The 17863-nt window shown below is 37.1% G+C and overlaps 1 protein-coding gene across 1 annotated transcript; it reads left to right on the top strand.

Moving 5' to 3' along the window:
• Positions 1 to 12003: 12003 nt before the first annotated feature.
• Positions 12004 to 17251, top strand: LOC120442759 (C3a anaphylatoxin chemotactic receptor-like). The gene is made up of 2 exons (XM_039619942.1): positions 12004 to 12061; positions 14555 to 17251. The coding sequence occupies exon 2, from the start codon at positions 14575 to 14577 to the stop codon at positions 15667 to 15669; it is 1095 nt and encodes a 364-aa protein (XP_039475876.1). The 5' UTR covers positions 12004 to 12061; positions 14555 to 14574; the 3' UTR covers positions 15670 to 17251.
• The last annotated feature ends 612 nt before the right edge of the window (positions 17252 to 17863 follow it).

Below are 17863 nucleotides of genomic sequence, written 5' to 3'. Positions count from 1 at the left end.
TTAATTAAATAAATAGTTATGACACATGTAATTAATTAATTATTGACACATTTAATTAATTATTTATGTATTTCACATTTTAATTAATTATTGACACATTTAATTAATTAATTATTGACACATTTAATTAATTATTTATGTATTTCACATTTTAATTAATTATTGACACATTTAATTAATTATTTCATGATATATTTATTTATTTCATTTTGGCAGTCCTGGCGCCTGGCTCTCATCATGAATTAATTTTATCTGTCAGCCTCACCCATCAAACTCAGGGGCGGGGTTAACGCTGATCGACTCAAAACCATTGCTTTGGCCTGGTGGCCATTGTTTTAGCCCACAACAACCGGCAGAACTGAACTTTGAAAACCCTGTTTGTGTGTCACCAAATACCGTTTTAATATTTTTTTAGCCGAGAATGTAGTGGTTTAATCTTCATATGTCTGATCGGTTTGTCAAGATACAGCCTCTTTGCAAAAGTGCTTCGATGATTTCGGAGATGTCTGCCCAGTCTCACGGCAAAGCGTGGGATAGACCCGCTCGCCTCGCAAGCAATCGAGCTGTTGTTACCGCCGACAAAGCGCAGGCCCCGGTACACAGCTGCAATAACCCCCGCTGACACTGACTTCTTTTACTGAGGTTATATTTATCGGGGTTTTATTTCCTGATGTTCGTATGTGTCCTACGTGTTTCAGTCGCCAATTCTGAATTATAACTAACATTAAAACACGTTTAAGGAGGAGAGAGAGAAATAAATTCGATTAACAGCTGATGTTTGGGTTTCTGTTCAGTAATCAGCGTGACCTGCGTATAAACGCATAAAAGAGAAAACGTTGGTGTTTCCGTCATGTAGTAACTGCTGGCTTTAACTGTACAAAGGTTGTTCGACACTATGAAACACATACAGACTTCATGATGTTCGGCTAATATTTTTATTGTGAATATTAATCATGAGGGTGACCTGTACACCACGGAGCAAGATCAGCATCTCTCCACGATATCTTCAGATCTCTGAGTTAACACAGAGTTTCCCAGCTGACTATCTAACTGTCATCTACGAATATGTCACGGGTCATATCAGTATGATTTTACAGAAAAGCATCCTTAATACTGCCAACTATTCCAGAGACGTGAAAATCTACAGCATAAAGAACACAAAAATATAGCAGTCTAACGCAACACTGTAACAGAGATGAACCGTCAGTTTGTCGCAGATCAAAGTGGAATGAAAGTGATTGGTTGAACAGGTGTTCGTGATCTGTGTTATCTGCATTTTCATCAGTGTAAGAGACTCAGCAGCAGATTAGACTAACAGTTATACATTTAATAAATTACCAAATGAATCCACGATCGAACCTGTTCCGACAATTTGAGTTTGTATTCCCTCAGCTGCAGACTCGCTGCTGTTTAAATGTTTGAGAGGAAGATTAGATATAAAGCAAACATCAAACATAGACTCAGTCTGCGGTCACATTTGATATGAGGCCAGCACGGATATTGGCTGTGTCCTGTTTTAAGATCATACATGTAAAATTGTTGTCTGACCTCCGTCGATCCAGCCGCTCAGAGTCCGTGGTTACCATGGTTACTACATAAGCAGCTATAATGTAAACATTACGCAGCATGGGTGTTTATGTTTTTCATTGCAAAAGAACTGTCTGAATGGTTAACTGACGTTAACTTGGATAAATTATAGTTAAGGAGTATCACAGATAACGCCCATGTGAGCTGCTGAAATCAGTAGGCTATTACTGAAATACACGTGCTATATCATAAACTACGATATAAATAGGGAGGTCCTATTAACATGTTTAGTTTTAAAGGACACCTTCCTGCCTTTAGTCTCATTCATGAGCAGTATTAGTTTTCTTCTAACATCCAGAAGTCTGCACCATGTGTTTCACAGTTTGTAACAAACCTTTTACAGTTAAACATAACATGACCGAAAAGCAAAAAAAAAAAAAAAAAAGAGAGAGAGAGAGAGAGAGAGAGAAATCACACAAATTATATGTTAAGCTCATTTATTTTTAGTTAAGTAAACTCTAAAAATTCTAACATAGCTGGTGCTTAGAATACAGTTAAATAACTATTAAAAACAGATGATATAATATTTCTGTCCAGGTTGCAGTCTTCATCTTGAACATGCTGTTGCAAACTCTGCTCCTCTCGGTGGAAATGCGCCTTCTCTTTCCTCTTTGTATAAAAACATTTTAAAAGTCAGTTTAATCTCAAAATTCACTGTTAAATCCGAAACACACCAGATAAAGAAAAGCGAATAGTTCAGTCTAACACATGTGTTAGTGAACCATTAAACGTCTGTAAAACTCTGCAGTTATGAAACATAACTTTAATTTGAGCCAAACCGATTTGCTCAGTTGTAAATAAAACAGCGAAGTAAACGTGACCCGACAGACAAAACCTGAGTGAATTAAGTCCAGCGTTTAACCACTGAGAGCTAAAACTCAGGTGAGGTTTCAAAGCTGTGTGCAGGTGATTGGACATCAGCTGCCGATAAAGTGGCTTCGCCTATAAAGTCCTCTGTAAGGAAACAAGCTCCAGCAGCTCTGCGCTCGGGAAAAATACTATATTTACTTATGTTGTGCAGAAAAATGCGCTGACATTGCGTTATATCAAGCACCGGCTGCCCAGTTAAACTGTGACTATCACCAGGTAACGTGGGCGTGTTTCTTGAATTAGCAGCAGGTGTTAAACAGCTGACAGGTGAGGAGGACGCATGCAGGTAAACTGAGGGCCTGCTGAGCTGATCGCTGGTGTCCTGAGAAACATGTCAGCTCGTTCTTTATGTTACAGAAGCACAGAGACACAAGACCAGGCGGAAAGAGACGATCGTTCGGTGAAAATGCGAATCTGCGAATGCAACATGTGGAACACGGAGAGTGGGATATGTAAACAAACCGGTTGACGTAACCCCTCGGTGCACTCTGCATGCTGACTGTTAGCAGAGCTACTGAAATCTCTGAAAACATCTGAGCACTTTTGCAAACATGTTCTATGTTGATAACCTGACCAGACATGTGAAGATTACAGCGCGACATTCGCGTGTAGTTGGTGACAGAAAAACGGGGTATTTTAAAACTACACCACCACCATTGCTGCCTGTGATTTGAAACGCATTCTGGGATACCTGGCTGCCTCAAGTCTACAGAAGCAATCGATTATCTAGGATCGACCTGTTTTGACTTACATTGCACGGCAACCAATCAAATGTTAGAGAAGCTGCATGGGCAGCGTTAACCCCGCCCCGTGAGTTTGATGGGTGAGTCTGACAGATAAAATTAATTCATGATGAGAGCCAGGCGCCAGGACTGCCAAAATGAAATAAATAAATATATCATGAAATAATTAATTAAATGTGTCAATAATTAATTAAAATGTGAAATACATAAATAATTAATTAAATGTGTCAATAATTAATTAATTAAATGTGTCAATAATTAATTAAAATATGAAATACATAAATAATTAATTAAATGTGTCAATAATTAATTAATTACATGTGTCATAACTATTTATTTAATTAATTAATTCCCATTTTAATTAATTATTGCCACATTTAATTAATTATTTAATGGTGTATTTAAGTAATTCATTATGGCAGTCCTGGCGTTCCATACAAAAGGGGACTGTGTTGAAAAGCTTTGTTTTGGCCATCACCATCAAAAAAACCAACTTTATTTGTAGAACTCAATTAAATACAAAGCCAAGCTGGGCTGGAGCCAGAAGTGCAAAAATTAGAAGGAAAAATTCCTAAAGAGAGCAACAGCAGTTATTTCGTCTTGATGCATGCTCAATCGTCCAGGTAAGTAAATCCCCAAAAGTTGATTCTGTTCATCTGGATGTAGAGTTTTCAGTGGGAGAAACGTTTCATTACTCATCCAAGTGACTTCTTCAGTCTCAGCTGACTGCAGGTTTCCCCATTCATATAAACAGTACATTTATATGACTGAAAATAGCACCACTGAAGGAACAATGGGCTGGGAGGTCAGTTCCTTCTCCATTAATTTGCAAATTCTCATGACCATTGATCAACAGTCACTGATCAAAGCTCATTGATAAAAGCCCACTGATCAATGGCCATGAGTACCATTCACAGAGAGTTGGGGAATGGCTGCAATCACAGCATTGTAAGATGGCAAAAGATGTACCTTTAGGCCCCCTCCTCGATTCAGAGATGGTCTTTCCCTTTCTCTTAAATGGCCTCCTTGACTCCGCGCTCAAACCAGCGTTCCTCCCTGTCCAGGATGTGTACATCCTCATCACTGAAAGAGTGTCCACTAGGTGTGTAAATACACTTCAAAATCCTTGCCTGATGAGGTGGTTCTTCTGTTTTGTGTCATCCACTTCGCCAGAGGTTGTTTGGTTTCTCCGATGTATAAATCCTGGCAATCCTCCTGGCACTTAACAGCGTACACTATGTTACTCTGTTTGTGTCGGGGACCCGATCCTTGGGTGGACCAATTTTTGCGCAGCATGTTTTGGAGTTTAAAAGCCACAGAGACATGATGTTTAGAAAAATGCATCTCAACTGTTCGATACGCCTCTGGGGCCCAGGGTATAATAGACCATTTTTGAATACTTTTGATTTGACCTCTATATTTCACCTTTTAACAACTCTTTATCTTGTGTGGTATCATTCTTTTCAGCACAACCTCAAATATCTGAAATTGGAGTTATTTTTTCATTTTGACATACTGTATTAGGGTAATTGATCTAAATTCAGACAAATAGCAAAAAATGCAAATAGAAATGCAAATAGAAATTGTACATTTCTAAAAATCATGCACAAGTTTTGCAAACAACAAAGTTTTATGGTACTATTTACTTAAAAATGCAGCCATGGCCTCAGGCGGTTTTTATATAACCATTTAAATCTATTTACAAAACAAACAGGTGTTCTGCATCAAATAAAATGAGACACAAAGTATTTGTGCCACTCCAAAAAATTGTTTCTGTTCATTATAAGACAGAGGAGAACACCACAGGGATAAACCCTGCAGGTATGACAACATGAGGTGTATCACTCCTGTTTTCCACGTGGAGACACCGTTTACACTGCAATCTGCCTTTGGTGACTTTTTTTTTTTTTGGAACATCTGTGACATTCACTTGTAGAATTGACACAGAAAACAAAACAACGACTACACTACACACTAACTATAGCCTCCAAACATGTATCAAAACGCACTCGCTCTCCTTCTCTCTCTCTCTCTTTCTCTCGCTCGCTTGCTCCCCCTCTTCCCAAACAACTAAATGCCACAAGTTGCCATAGCAGAAACTGGGGAACCCATGGCACACCCATGTTTCTGCCTGTAGTACTGACCCTTGTATGTGTGGAATTAAGACACTGTTCCAAAAGCAAGCACACTTGGTAGATGCCGATGTGTTTCTCCCACTGAAAACGCGACACTACGTCCAGTTGAACAGAATCAACTTTTGGGAACAGCAGTTATTGCTAACTTTGTATATAAGTCATTTGGTAACACTCAGGCTATTAGAAGTGCTTTGGGGATTTTTCTGTCTGTTTGCATCGCTGCAATGCTTCTTTGAGAGCCTCATGGAAGCTGGTAAGACCGAAAGCATAGGTCACCCATAAAACGTTGCATATTTTGAATATGATTTGGTTAACCTGGATGACTGAGTGCCTTGTGGATAAGTCACTAACCAAATTTAATGATCTAAAAAAATAGTTTCCTATTACTACTAGTATGACAAGAATTGCATACAGATTTTTTCATGTGTCTCTATTTTACTCATTTAACGCAAAGTCACTGATAATGTGACCTCTGTGCTCAATGTAGCAATGTAGTTTTTCATCAGTTGTTTGCAAAGATAAACAACCAACTGGGCAAAGATCTAAGGCTTCATAGGGCCAATAATTCAGTGCTTTCTGTGTCTAGATAAAAAAAAATACATATTAATTAGAAATCATTAGAAATGTCCATCATTAAAGTAGAATTACAACTATGCTGCAGCCCCACCAAACAAAAAGCTTTTGTTTGTGTAATTTATGGATGTAAATCATTCTGTTATTATGAGTCACACCACCATATCATGTTAACATTAACATATGAACTAATTGGTATTCCAGCAGTCTGACATGTTGCCTGTTAATATGCATGACAATTATTATGAGGTTACTGTGCTTAGAGCAGCAGCTGTTTTTTATATATATATATATAATTTTACTTTTTATAAACTTTTTATATGAATGAACTTCTTTATGAAAGCTCAATTCTAAATAAACATGTTATGGATCTTTTTCATTTTCTTAGCAACCCAATATCACCACACCATAAATTCACAAAACAACTGGTTTTCCTCTGTTGCACATTAATAAATGAAGTAATGTAGTATTAGGCTCTTTAAACGTAGCTGACGTTGTCACAAATCAAATACCCACAACTGATCACATGTATAAAGGATGTATAAAGCATCACCATCACATTATTTATCATTATGAAATGCCCAACAACTCAACACACACATAGAATTAACCACTAGTATTATCCATCTAAACAAGTAGAGGGAGCTGTTTAAATACCAAACACAGTCTTGAAAAGAAAAATTATAGTGTGCCAACACTGCTGCATATTGTCAGGGTCATATTGTCAATTACTTACTTTAAGAGGTACAGGGATATCTAAACAATCCATTTTATAAGTGAGCTCTCAGTGGCAGGGAAATGTTTTGGTTGGTTAAACTCTGATGTGGATTCTTGTCTTGAAAGAAACAATATGAGAAAAACATTAGCAGAGGGTCAATAAGCTGCATGGTGTGTATTTTACTTTAATTACTTTATCATTTTATGTGTCACTGGTTCTTAACAAACATAGAATTTTCTCAGGCTTGTTTCAAAATTTAACACTGATCAAACACAAGAACAAAATAGCTTACTGTAAGAGTTAACAAGAACAAGATTGCAAAATAGAATTCTGCATACTCATACCATGCAAAAATAATGTGCTAATTTAAGATATCTGTTGCGTCCATAGAAATTCTGAAGTAGTTTTGCTGTAATAAGATGCATGGTACATCGATGACAACAGAACAACTCTTTTCATGGCCTTTCCTTAGAGCAGCTGTTCTACAAATTCTTGCATGCTTTTAGCAGATCTGTGTTGGGAGCGGGAGTTGCACGTTCGATTCCCACCTGGAGGTGATATCCAGTAAGGGTCCTGGCTAGACCCCCCATGGTAAAACCAAGCAAGGCCACGTCTGCAGCCTGCCGCTTGAACACAAGCATGAATATGAAAAGAAATCATTCACCTGTTGTTTCAATATAAATTATGTTTAAACTAATTATAAGTAGTAACGGGACAGCACATTTAAACATGTTATTGGGAAAATGACAATTCATTTCAGTGAATTTTCAGTGAATTTTCATGTGCACAGCTGCTTAATATTGAATTTGTTGTTTTTGTGTTGGAATTGGATTCATGTGGCTAGTATAATTGCAAATGACCACTAGATGTCACTGTTAGGGTCTGCTACTTTGAAGCTTCTCTTCAACTGAGTTGAGGAAAGGTAAATGGCCTGCAGTGCTTGAGCATCTGAGCAGTCAAAGCATTTTATACAACTTAGATTATTCACCCATTCACACAAGACCTGTTCAACCCAGATGAGGACGCGAGCCAGGGTGGAATGATGACATATCTTTAATGACTTAAAAGAACAAGAACTAGGTGCACAAGGTTGAATTTATTTTAGATTTTGTCTAATCTACACGGCGTCAAACTTCTACAGGCTCAAATATCTACATAGACTCAGTTAATGTTTTTTCTTTATTTTCATGACTATTTACAAGGCATCAAACCTATGAATGAGCATAGATGGAATTATTTAGCTAAGAAATAAAATGATAAATGAGTCTACATATGTCTTATATTTTAGATTCCTCAAAGTAGCCACCCTTTGCTTTGTTGACATCACTGCAAACCCTTGGCTTTCTCTCAATGACTTTCATGGTGTAGTCACCTGAAATGAGAATGCCAAGAGTGTGCAAAAACAGTCATCAAAGCAAAGGGTGGCTGTTTTAAAGAATCTAAAATATAAAACACCTTTTGAGTTATTTCACACTTGAACTACAATGTAAATAGTCATGAGAATAAAGAAAAAACAATCAAATGAGAACTTGTGTCCAAACTTTTACTGGTAGTGTATATGAATATATATGTATTATGTATAATATGTATGTATATATATATGTATATGAACAGAGGCGGTGGTTTACGACACCAACTGTCTGCCATCTATAATCCAGTTTTGAGTTCCCTCCCCAGACGCCTTAACGCCCACTCACACCCTGGGCCATCTGACCTCAGGAATTCGCATGATACGGTGGGGCCAGGTTTCACAATGAGCTCACCCGAAACCCTGGCTGATTGGGACCCACACCCATTTTCACACCTTGGCTCAGGCGATTAGAGAATCATCAGGGGGTCCTTTTGTCCCTCTTTGGGGGGTTACTCCCACTGGGTTTAAATCTGGGACTTCCCACCATTTGACCTTAGAACTGAAGAAGCTTCTCGGATGAGAGGTGAAACGTCTTCAAGCAACTTAAAGAAGTCCAGACGCTTTCCTTGCAAGCTCCTTTGACTACGATGACCTGGATGACTGAGAACCTTCACAGACATAAATCCAATAAACTTCATTTCACTTCTCAAATATCACTGTGTGTGTCTCCTATATGATATATTTAACTGACATTTTTTGTTGTAACAACCAATGATTTATACAGGGAAATAATGACTATTAACAAGGTTGCCCAAACTTTTGCATCCCACTGTATTTTAAATACTTTTGTAAAATCAATTTCACATTAGCATTCAAACTAATGCCTTGCATGACACAAAACTGGTATAGTTTACTTTTAGCATAATTCTCATAATTATGGGTAGATTTGTGTGACAGAACTGAGAATGACTGGGTTTAGGTAAAATATACTGTTGTCCCCGAGCCTGCCAATGTGTCTTTCACATCACTGTGAGGAAATTTTGGAACACTCATCTTTGCAAAAATGTTTGAATTTGGCAACACTGGAGATTTTTTGGGGCACAAACAACCTGTTCAAGATATCTCAGGTTAAGTAAGGTAAAGTTATATATATCATGTAGGATTGAATTGCTTTTCTCCCTTAACAGATGATAGCATTGTTTAAAAACTACTTTTTGTATTTATTCAGGTTATCTTTGTCTACTGTTGAAATTTGTTTGCTGATCTGAAACATTTAAGTATTACAAATAAGCTAGAAGCTAAGAAATCAGAAAGTTGGCGAATGCTTTTTTCATTGCACTGTATATATCTAACCAGCAGAGGAGTCTTTACGCTTTAGTTTTACTGATATAGTGCAGCAGTCTTGAGAAGAAGACATGAGCACAGACGGGCTGATTTGCAGCTTTGAATGATGTAATTGCAGCAACATGCTTGGGTACAAATCAACCAGTAAATCCCCATCTTTTAGTCACTGTAAGTGTATTCTGGTCAAGAAGTCAGGCAGCTGGTAAATAAGTGGAGTTTGATAAGCTATTTTATATAATAAAAGTCATTTACTACTAGTATCGTTTACATATTTTCCTCTTTTTTCTTCACTCTTCCATCTTTTTAAAATTAGTTTAGTTGCTTTATTCATAAAGAAACGCACTTTTGGTCTGAGTCTCATAGAAGGTGTCAAAGACTTATTTAGTTAATAAAACGGAGAAAGGCAAAGGTCAACCCTCTGACATCTAAGTCAACATCAGCGATGACTTAACTCTAGCTCTGAATCCTAACCCCGACCTTCATGATTTATAGAAAAAATATATATAATCTTTCTTCATTTCTTTCTTTGTCCACTGATTGAGAACTGGTTAAGAAAATGGATGGATGGATTATCATGTAAATGTCCCACTCAAAGTTAAACTGCAAACTCACATAGAATCAACTCCTTTGTAGCTCCAGGGATATCAATACAATATACCTCAAATTGAGCTGTAGGTGGCAGGGGAGTAATTTTTGTTGATTAGAATCAATGAATGTTTTTCTTACACAGATTCGAAGCAAAATTCAATACCTATTATTTATTACTTACTTTATATACCAAATGAAATACTATTCCCTTAAAAGAGAATAGTCCAGTGAGTGCGCTTCATTATCAGTATTATTATCATTATTATTATTAATATGGTTTGTATAACTGTGTCATGTTGTCATGAAACTGCAGTTACATTCAGTTCCAAAAAATATGCTCTACCTTTACCTTAAACTATTATTATATTGTCAATTTATAACTGTTTGATGGGCTATGAGCTCATGTGGTCTGGAGCTTTGGCAGAGCTTGTGTGAGCCAACAGGGTAAATTTTACACCTGGTAGCCTTAATGTCACTATTATTAAACCTCCTACTAGTGAGGAGACTTTCCTTTTGGGTCTTCAAGACGAGCAGTGTAATGCCATCCTGCTATCATGTCGGAGGGCGAGCAGCAGCTGCTCCATCTTCTTCTGGACCACTGAGTGTTTGGCTCAAAGTACTCACAGACACATTTCATATAGCACTCTATATAGATACACATTTTTTTTTAAGTTTGCTGGTTAGCTTCTACATTTTTATTTCAAGGAGTATTTAGTGACATTCTCTTGCCATGAAGACATTATAGTTTTGTTTTTCATGGACTGGGAAAGGACTCAATGACTTAAAGAACATATGCACATGTTTCAGGGTTAAGCAGAAATGAGTTGTAATACCACATCAGTAGAAGTGTTGTAACTGATGCAAAAAAAAAATTTCTCCGTTTCAATTCTGATCATAAGTTAAAAGGAACAGAAAATCAGATTTCACCATACTCGCTCAAAGGGTCAAATTTTGGTAATTATTAGAGTGATTTAAGTTTCCTTTAAATCCCAAATGCAGGGCAGATGTAAGAAGGGTGATGATGATGATGTTGATGATGATGATGATGATGACGATGACGATCTGAAGCTGTTAAGAATGTACAGTCTAGAAAAAAGGTATGAGATTCTGGACACAGATGGTTAACTGCTGTCGGACCCTAAATAAATTGTCCTCTGTTGTTACATTGTTACATATACTGTTTCAGCTGCTATTCCTTGAGAAGTTGACACATTGGTTACATTTCCACAAGGAGTTTGTTTTTTGTTTTTTCATGAGAATATTGTGCAGACACAAGAAAAGGATAGCTGGCTTTCAGCGTAAGAAGTAGTTTATCAAGATTGCAAAACCGGATGCTGATAAGAGCCCCATACTGATTCACTGAAAAGAAATAGAAAGATTCTCATTTTAAATGTTGTGCAAACTTCCTGTAGATCTAGTTCTTCATAAGGGGTGACATATCATCCATAAACTGTTTCATTAATCTGCAGTAAATTCATCCACAAAAAAGAGCTTTGCTAAATTACTAAATAACATATTTAGTATCTGCACTTATGTGCAGATACATCAGGTATTTTTCTATAAACCTGTAGAAAAAATCACTAATCATGAACATAAAGTTTTTTTTATGTTTCTTGCAAATAAAAACAAAAACAAAATAAACACCCAAGGCATAGGGACAATAAATTAGAAAGTGCATATTTTGCTTTTATTTACTGAATTATATTATATGCTACTGATTATGGAAACAGGTTGGTTTTCCTCAGAATATTTCATGACTTGATACTCACCAAACCCAAGGTTGCAACAGAAAGATAATGGTGTTAAATTTCAAAACAGCCAGCTATTAGCCGTGTAACGCTTTGGCCCTCTCACAAGAATATATATGTTCTAATGTTACATGTCTTTTGCTTTCAGAAAGATAATGCTGTATTCTTGATGCAATATGTTGCAGTCCAAATTTAGCAAATTGCGTGAGGGCATTGCAAACCCTCACGCTGCCAACCATCATAGAATGCTCTCTCGTGTTTTAACTTTTACAAAACTTCCTGTGGTTTTGTATGTTTATCAGCGGTGACATACACCCCACACAAGTCTCAGATAAGCTGTCAGAGTTGGATCAGACATTCTTCTGCAGAGGATTCATCAACAGCCAACAAGACAGCTTCACAAGGTATTTACTTCATTTTTCACCAAGCATGAAAGATTTCCCAGGAATATTTCTCTAAGTATGTACACATGCATAAAAAAACAGGAAATTCATTTTTTTAAACTGTCACATGATGTAAAAACACTAATTTAGTGTTATTTCACAGTACTAGTGCTAGTTTTCAAGAACAAGGGTGATGTGGTTAGGTTAAGAAGAGAAGTGATGATGGATGAGCAGCATTATGGCTTCATGCCAAGAAAGAGCACTGCAGATGTAATGTTTGCCTTGAGAATGTAGATGCAAAGTATAAAGAAGGTCAGAATTCATACGGGAGCGGAAGAGGAGTATGTGATGGTAGTGCTGGACATGTATGAGGGCAGCGAGACAGTGGTGGTAGGAGTGGGAGATGGATCCAAGGTGAGTGTGGGATTACATCACGGATCGGCTCTGAGCCCCTTCTCGTTTGTAGCATTAGGTTGACAGATGAGGTCAGCAGGGAGTCTTTGTGGACTATGATGATGACTATGATGACATTGTGTTCTTTAGTGAGAGGACTGAGCGGGTGGAAGAGAACCTGAAGAGGTGACGGTATTCACAGAGTAGCAGGGAAATCTAGAGAAATTTTGTTAGCGTGGCATGTGAGTGACATAGGATTCAGATGGGGTGGCAAAAACAATACCATTTTGAGTACATAAATTAGAAATGAGTACTTCAGAGGAACACCTTAGGTGAACATTAGAGGCAAGACTGTGATGGTTTTGACATGTGCAGAGGGATAATGGATATATATTGGACAAAGGAAGTGTAAGATGGGGGAAAAAAGCAAAATCTTATTCAAAGTTCCTAGATGTACTGTATGTCTTATAACATGAACATGCAGAAGGTTTGTGTGACTGAGAATTATGCTCAGCATCCCACATAGTAAAATTGGTATGGCCCGGATCTGACCTACACAATGTGCTTACACATGGCCCACATACCACAAAGAATGACGGCCCTTTGGTGGCCCAGATCTGGTTTGCCAGAGGTGGCCCACACATGGGCCAGCACAAGGCCAGTTGCAGACACACTGCTGGCCCTGTGCTGGCGGTAATCACTTTCTGGCAGATGATCACTTTTTGGCACAACACCTGTTGCTAGGGGGCAAAACAATTGAATGAGTGCTGCTGTTTGACTGAGAAGAATAAAGTAGTCGTGGTAAGCCAATCACATGACCAATTCAAGATGACAAAGCAACAAGGTGATATATAGCAGTTTTTAAATTATTTTGAAAGGCCACGCAAAAACAAAGTCATTATAAACAATATATACGCGTGTTTTTTCCTCAATACTTTCGTCACGTTTACTGTCTAAGGACAGCGCTAGCAAGCACTCTCTGCTTATGACCAAAAAATACAAAAAACAAAACAAAAAACAGCCCTTTTGTGTTGGTGGAAAAATGCACCATGTCGACCAACCAAAAATTATATGGCAACATGACATTTGGTTGTTTAGGAAGAGAGCGAAGTTTTAGGAGTGACGGAGAGAGAGAGAGAGAGAGAGAGAGAGAGAGAGAGAGAAGGAAAGACAGCAGAAAAAGAGAGAGCGAGTTATGAGATGTGAGAGATTTGTGACGTTTAGCGTGTTTGGAGTGTGTAGTTAATGTGTTGTCTTGTGCAGTTAGTGTGTAGTGTTGTGGATAGTTTTGTGTTGTGTGTCAGAACAATAAGGTGACTGCTGTCTCCAGGCAGAAAGCAGGAGTGATACATCTCCTGCTGTCAGACCTGCAGGTATCAGGCTGTGATGTTCTCCTTTATAGTGGACAGAAATATTTGGTGTGGCACAAATAATTTGTGTGACATCTTATTGAATGTAGAACACCTGATTGTTATGTAAATAGTTTGAAATGGTTATTAAGGGTTAGGGGGTAAAAGGTAAATGGGTGCAAATAACTTTGTTGTTTGCAAAACTTGTGCATAGGATTTTAAAATTGACAATTTATATTTGCATTGAAAGTTATGAAATATGATTCATTAAACATGTTTGTGGTTGTTACAGTAAAAAATATAACTTTTTCTACTCGGATTTTATGTTTTTCGTCTGATTTTAGATCAATTGTGTTAATACAGTATGTCAAAATGAAAACATAACTGTAAATTCAGACACGTGAGATTGTGCTGTAAAGGATGATACCAAACAAGACAAAGTAAATAGTTTTTAAAGGTGAAATGTAGAGGAAACATCAAAAGTAGTTAAAAATGGCCAATTATATGAACCCCAGAGGGTTAAAGGGTGCAGCAGATAGAAGAAGAAAAACTAAATCACACTTTACAACTTTACTTACAACACTTGATTACAGAAAAAGTGTGCTTTTTTGAGGATTTCAAATTTTAAGATAATGCCCTTTCATGTTTGTCTAATTGTCTGGGAGCTATGTTGACACACTGTCTTAGACTGAATGTCACCATAGCTTCAGTTTCAGTTTCCTATTAACTTTGACTGGGAGCTGAACCTTTTACTTATTTTTTTTCTTTGCAGGTCTAAAGTCAGTGAGGGAGATGGCCACTAACTCTTTCAATCCAATCAAAACAACTGCTGCACCTGATGGAAATGGCTCTGAGAATAGTGGCAGTAATGGTAATGGTGGGCTCAACATCATGTCTCTTATAATTTATTCTCTGGCCTTTGTCCTCGGTGTGCTCGGGAATGGAGTGGTTATCTGGGTGACCGGGTTTAAGATGAAGAAAACTGTTAACACAGTTTGGTACCTCAATCTTGCTGTGGCTGACTTCGTCTTCACTGCATTTTTGCCCCTGAGTGTGACTTACACAGCTTTGGATTTCCACTGGCCTTTTGGCAAGTTCATGTGCAAGCTGAACAGCACCATCAGCTCTCTGAACATGTTTGCCAGTGTCTACATTCTGGTGGTGATCAGTGTGGACAGATGTGTGTCTGTGGTGTGGCCCGTGTGTGCTCAGAACCACCGAAATGTACGCAGAGCATCCTATGTGAGTCTGTGTGTTTGGGTGGTGGCTTTGATTCTCAGTGCTCCATACTTCATCTTCAGGGACACTGAGAAAAGGTCTGAAAACCAAATCCTCTGTTTCAACAACTATGCTCTTTCTGATAACTATACAGCACCATCTGTAATTCAGTTAAACAAATTTCGTCATCTAGCCATGACTATCACTCGTCTCTTCCTGGGATTTGCAGTTCCCTTCACTGTCATTGTCTCCTGTTATGCTGTCATCATCCATCATCTGAGGAGAAACCGCACCATGGCCAGCCAATCAACACGCACGTTTAAAATTGTCACTGCTGTTATTGTCACTTTTTTCCTGTGTTGGGCTCCCTTTTACATAATTGGTGTAATTGAACTAGTGAAATTCACGTCTGCTACTCACAACAAAACATTAGACCTTGTCACACATGTCGGGATGCCTCTGGCCACCAGTCTGGCCTTTCTCAACAGCTGCTTCAATCCACTGCTGTATGTGTTCATGGGCCATGATTTTAAGGACAAAGTCCGCAAATCTATCCGAAATGTTTTGGAGACTGTCTTCCAGGAAGAGGAGACACGCACTCGCACTTACACAGGGTCAGTGGTCACCAGTCAAAGCAAAAATAGCTCAGATTTGAATACTGAGGTATAAGAAACCAAATAATTAAACTGTAAATGGCAGACAATTGTGACATCTTAAAATGATTCTAAATGTTTAAAAAAATATCTCAAAATGCTTTGGGGCTTTTTTACTAGCCATAGCATTAATCTGATACATGACTGGTGTATGTGTTCGAATCAGAGCAGTGCATTCAGCTTGCTTTTTTTATAGAACTAAAAGCAGTTATACAATGCCATTTTCTTGAGAAAAGAATCAATCATTGTTTTCAAAATCAGGATTACATTTCTTTCTGATTGAGGCTGTGTTACACAACCAGTAACATGTGGTTTACATTTGGATACATGACAGTTTCCACAGCTGAAGATATGATTTAAGTTAGCAAGTTAAATGTTCCAAGTATAACTAATTTTCATTTTCATTAAATAAATCAGCCTGTAATGTTCATGAAATGTATTTATTTCTTTAACATTCATTTATTTGTTTAACAATGAAGTCTGTGATATTTCTTGTTATATATGACAACAGTGGTATAATCGGAGGTGGCCAAAGTACAGACATTCTGTACTTAAATAGAAGTACATATACTTCTGCTAAATAATAAAAGTTAAAGTTAATAAAAGTTGAAATACTGAATCAACTTCTATAATCAAGTAAAAGAGAAAAGGTACCGGCTTCTTACTAAGTGTAAGAAAATGATAACAAGTGGTTTACATTTGGATACATGACAGTTAAACTTTGAAGGAAAATTTAACCGTGAAAAGGTAACTGAAACTTTTGCTATATTAATATGACAATAAAGTAATATTAGTATATGAAAATGCAAATTTTTCAAATCTAAATTCTAACTCTAACAAATGTACTCACCTTGAATCTGTTATTTAGGACACAGGCAGTGAAAGGGAACACAATGTTAGTATACTTATTTTGTTTTGCAGGACATTTTGCTTTAAATCAAACTTCTCTTCTTCCTCTCTTGTCTTTCTTACGTCTTCCTCCATCCCAGAGTGAACTTCCCCTTTCTCTCCTGTGAAAAACAGCAGCTGGACCTTTAGCTAGTAAACACCCTGTACAAAAAACTGTAAACAAACAGTTTGTGTTTGGTAATGTTTGTTAAGCCGATAAAAGTGTTGCATTTGAAATTGTGCGACAGTTTAAAAACGTTACTTCCTCTATGCGCGCTTCTGTTCTGTAGCTCTTTAGCACTAGTTAAATGCTATAAAGTATGGAGGCCACAACTTAAGGACACTTGTACTCGCTCTGCCCACTTTAACCCCAGGGTACGAATGCTATAAATGACAATCCTGTACCAAAAGTAATGAGCCTGTAGTTAAAACGTAGTAGAAGGAGTAGAGAGTACAGATATTTGTGTAAAAATGTAGTAAAATATAAAAAATAAATATTGAAGTACAGACACCTGAAAATTCTACTTACATAAATAAGAAATATTTGTACTTCATTACTTACATTAATTAATTTTCATAATTTATTATTTACAACAGAGTGTAAAATATGAGTTTATAATGTTTATAAGATGTGTTTACCCTGTGAAAAAAATAGGCTCCCACACATAGTTGCCATTAGATTCATGAAACATTTGCTTTGGACAGGTTTGTTCTTACCACCATGCAAATCTGAGCCAATTGAATCATCTTAAATCATTAAACAAACTGAAAAGTTTCACCTTGGAAGCGTCTTATCTGTCAGCCTAAGATGAGGAACTTAAGGCAATTGTTAAGTAATATCCAGCCCTGCAAGTTTCCTCTATGAAATGAAAATGTAAGTGTACATACACAAAATGAGTCAAAACTGATCTAAATGTCATCATAATGACGTCCAATCCAAATCTAAAATAAATATGAGGAAATATTTAAAATGCATATGGTTTTTCATATTTTGTTACTCAGCCAATGTTTGAGGGATTACTTTGTTTCTTCATCAATTGACCAGTACAAAAATAAACAAAAAAAAAGATTACTTTATCACAACTCCAGGAAATATAGATGACACATACAGTTGATATGTGGAATTTACCTCTGTTAGAGCACATTAATAAATAAAAGGGTTCATCTTTTTTTGACAAAATACAATTAAAAAAAGATCATATCTGAGATATGGGTGGAAAAAATTCATATCAGTCTGTACAGCTCAGCCCCACCAAACAAAAAGCTTTTGTTTGTGTAATTTGTGGATGTAAATCATTCTGTTATTATGAGTCACACCATCA

Source organism: Oreochromis aureus, linkage group 11, assembly GCF_013358895.1.
Source record: "Oreochromis aureus strain Israel breed Guangdong linkage group 11, ZZ_aureus, whole genome shotgun sequence".
Classification (NCBI taxonomy): domain Eukaryota; kingdom Metazoa; phylum Chordata; class Actinopteri; order Cichliformes; family Cichlidae; genus Oreochromis; species Oreochromis aureus.
Note: the sequence above shows the minus strand (reverse complement) of the source record. Positions and strands in the feature narration are given on the sequence as shown.

What these genes read in the sequence shown, in the direction of transcription:
- LOC120442759 (XM_039619942.1), top strand. Translation starts at nt 14,575, where the DNA reads ATGGCCACTAACTCTTTCAATCCAATCAAAACAACTGCTGCACCTGAT.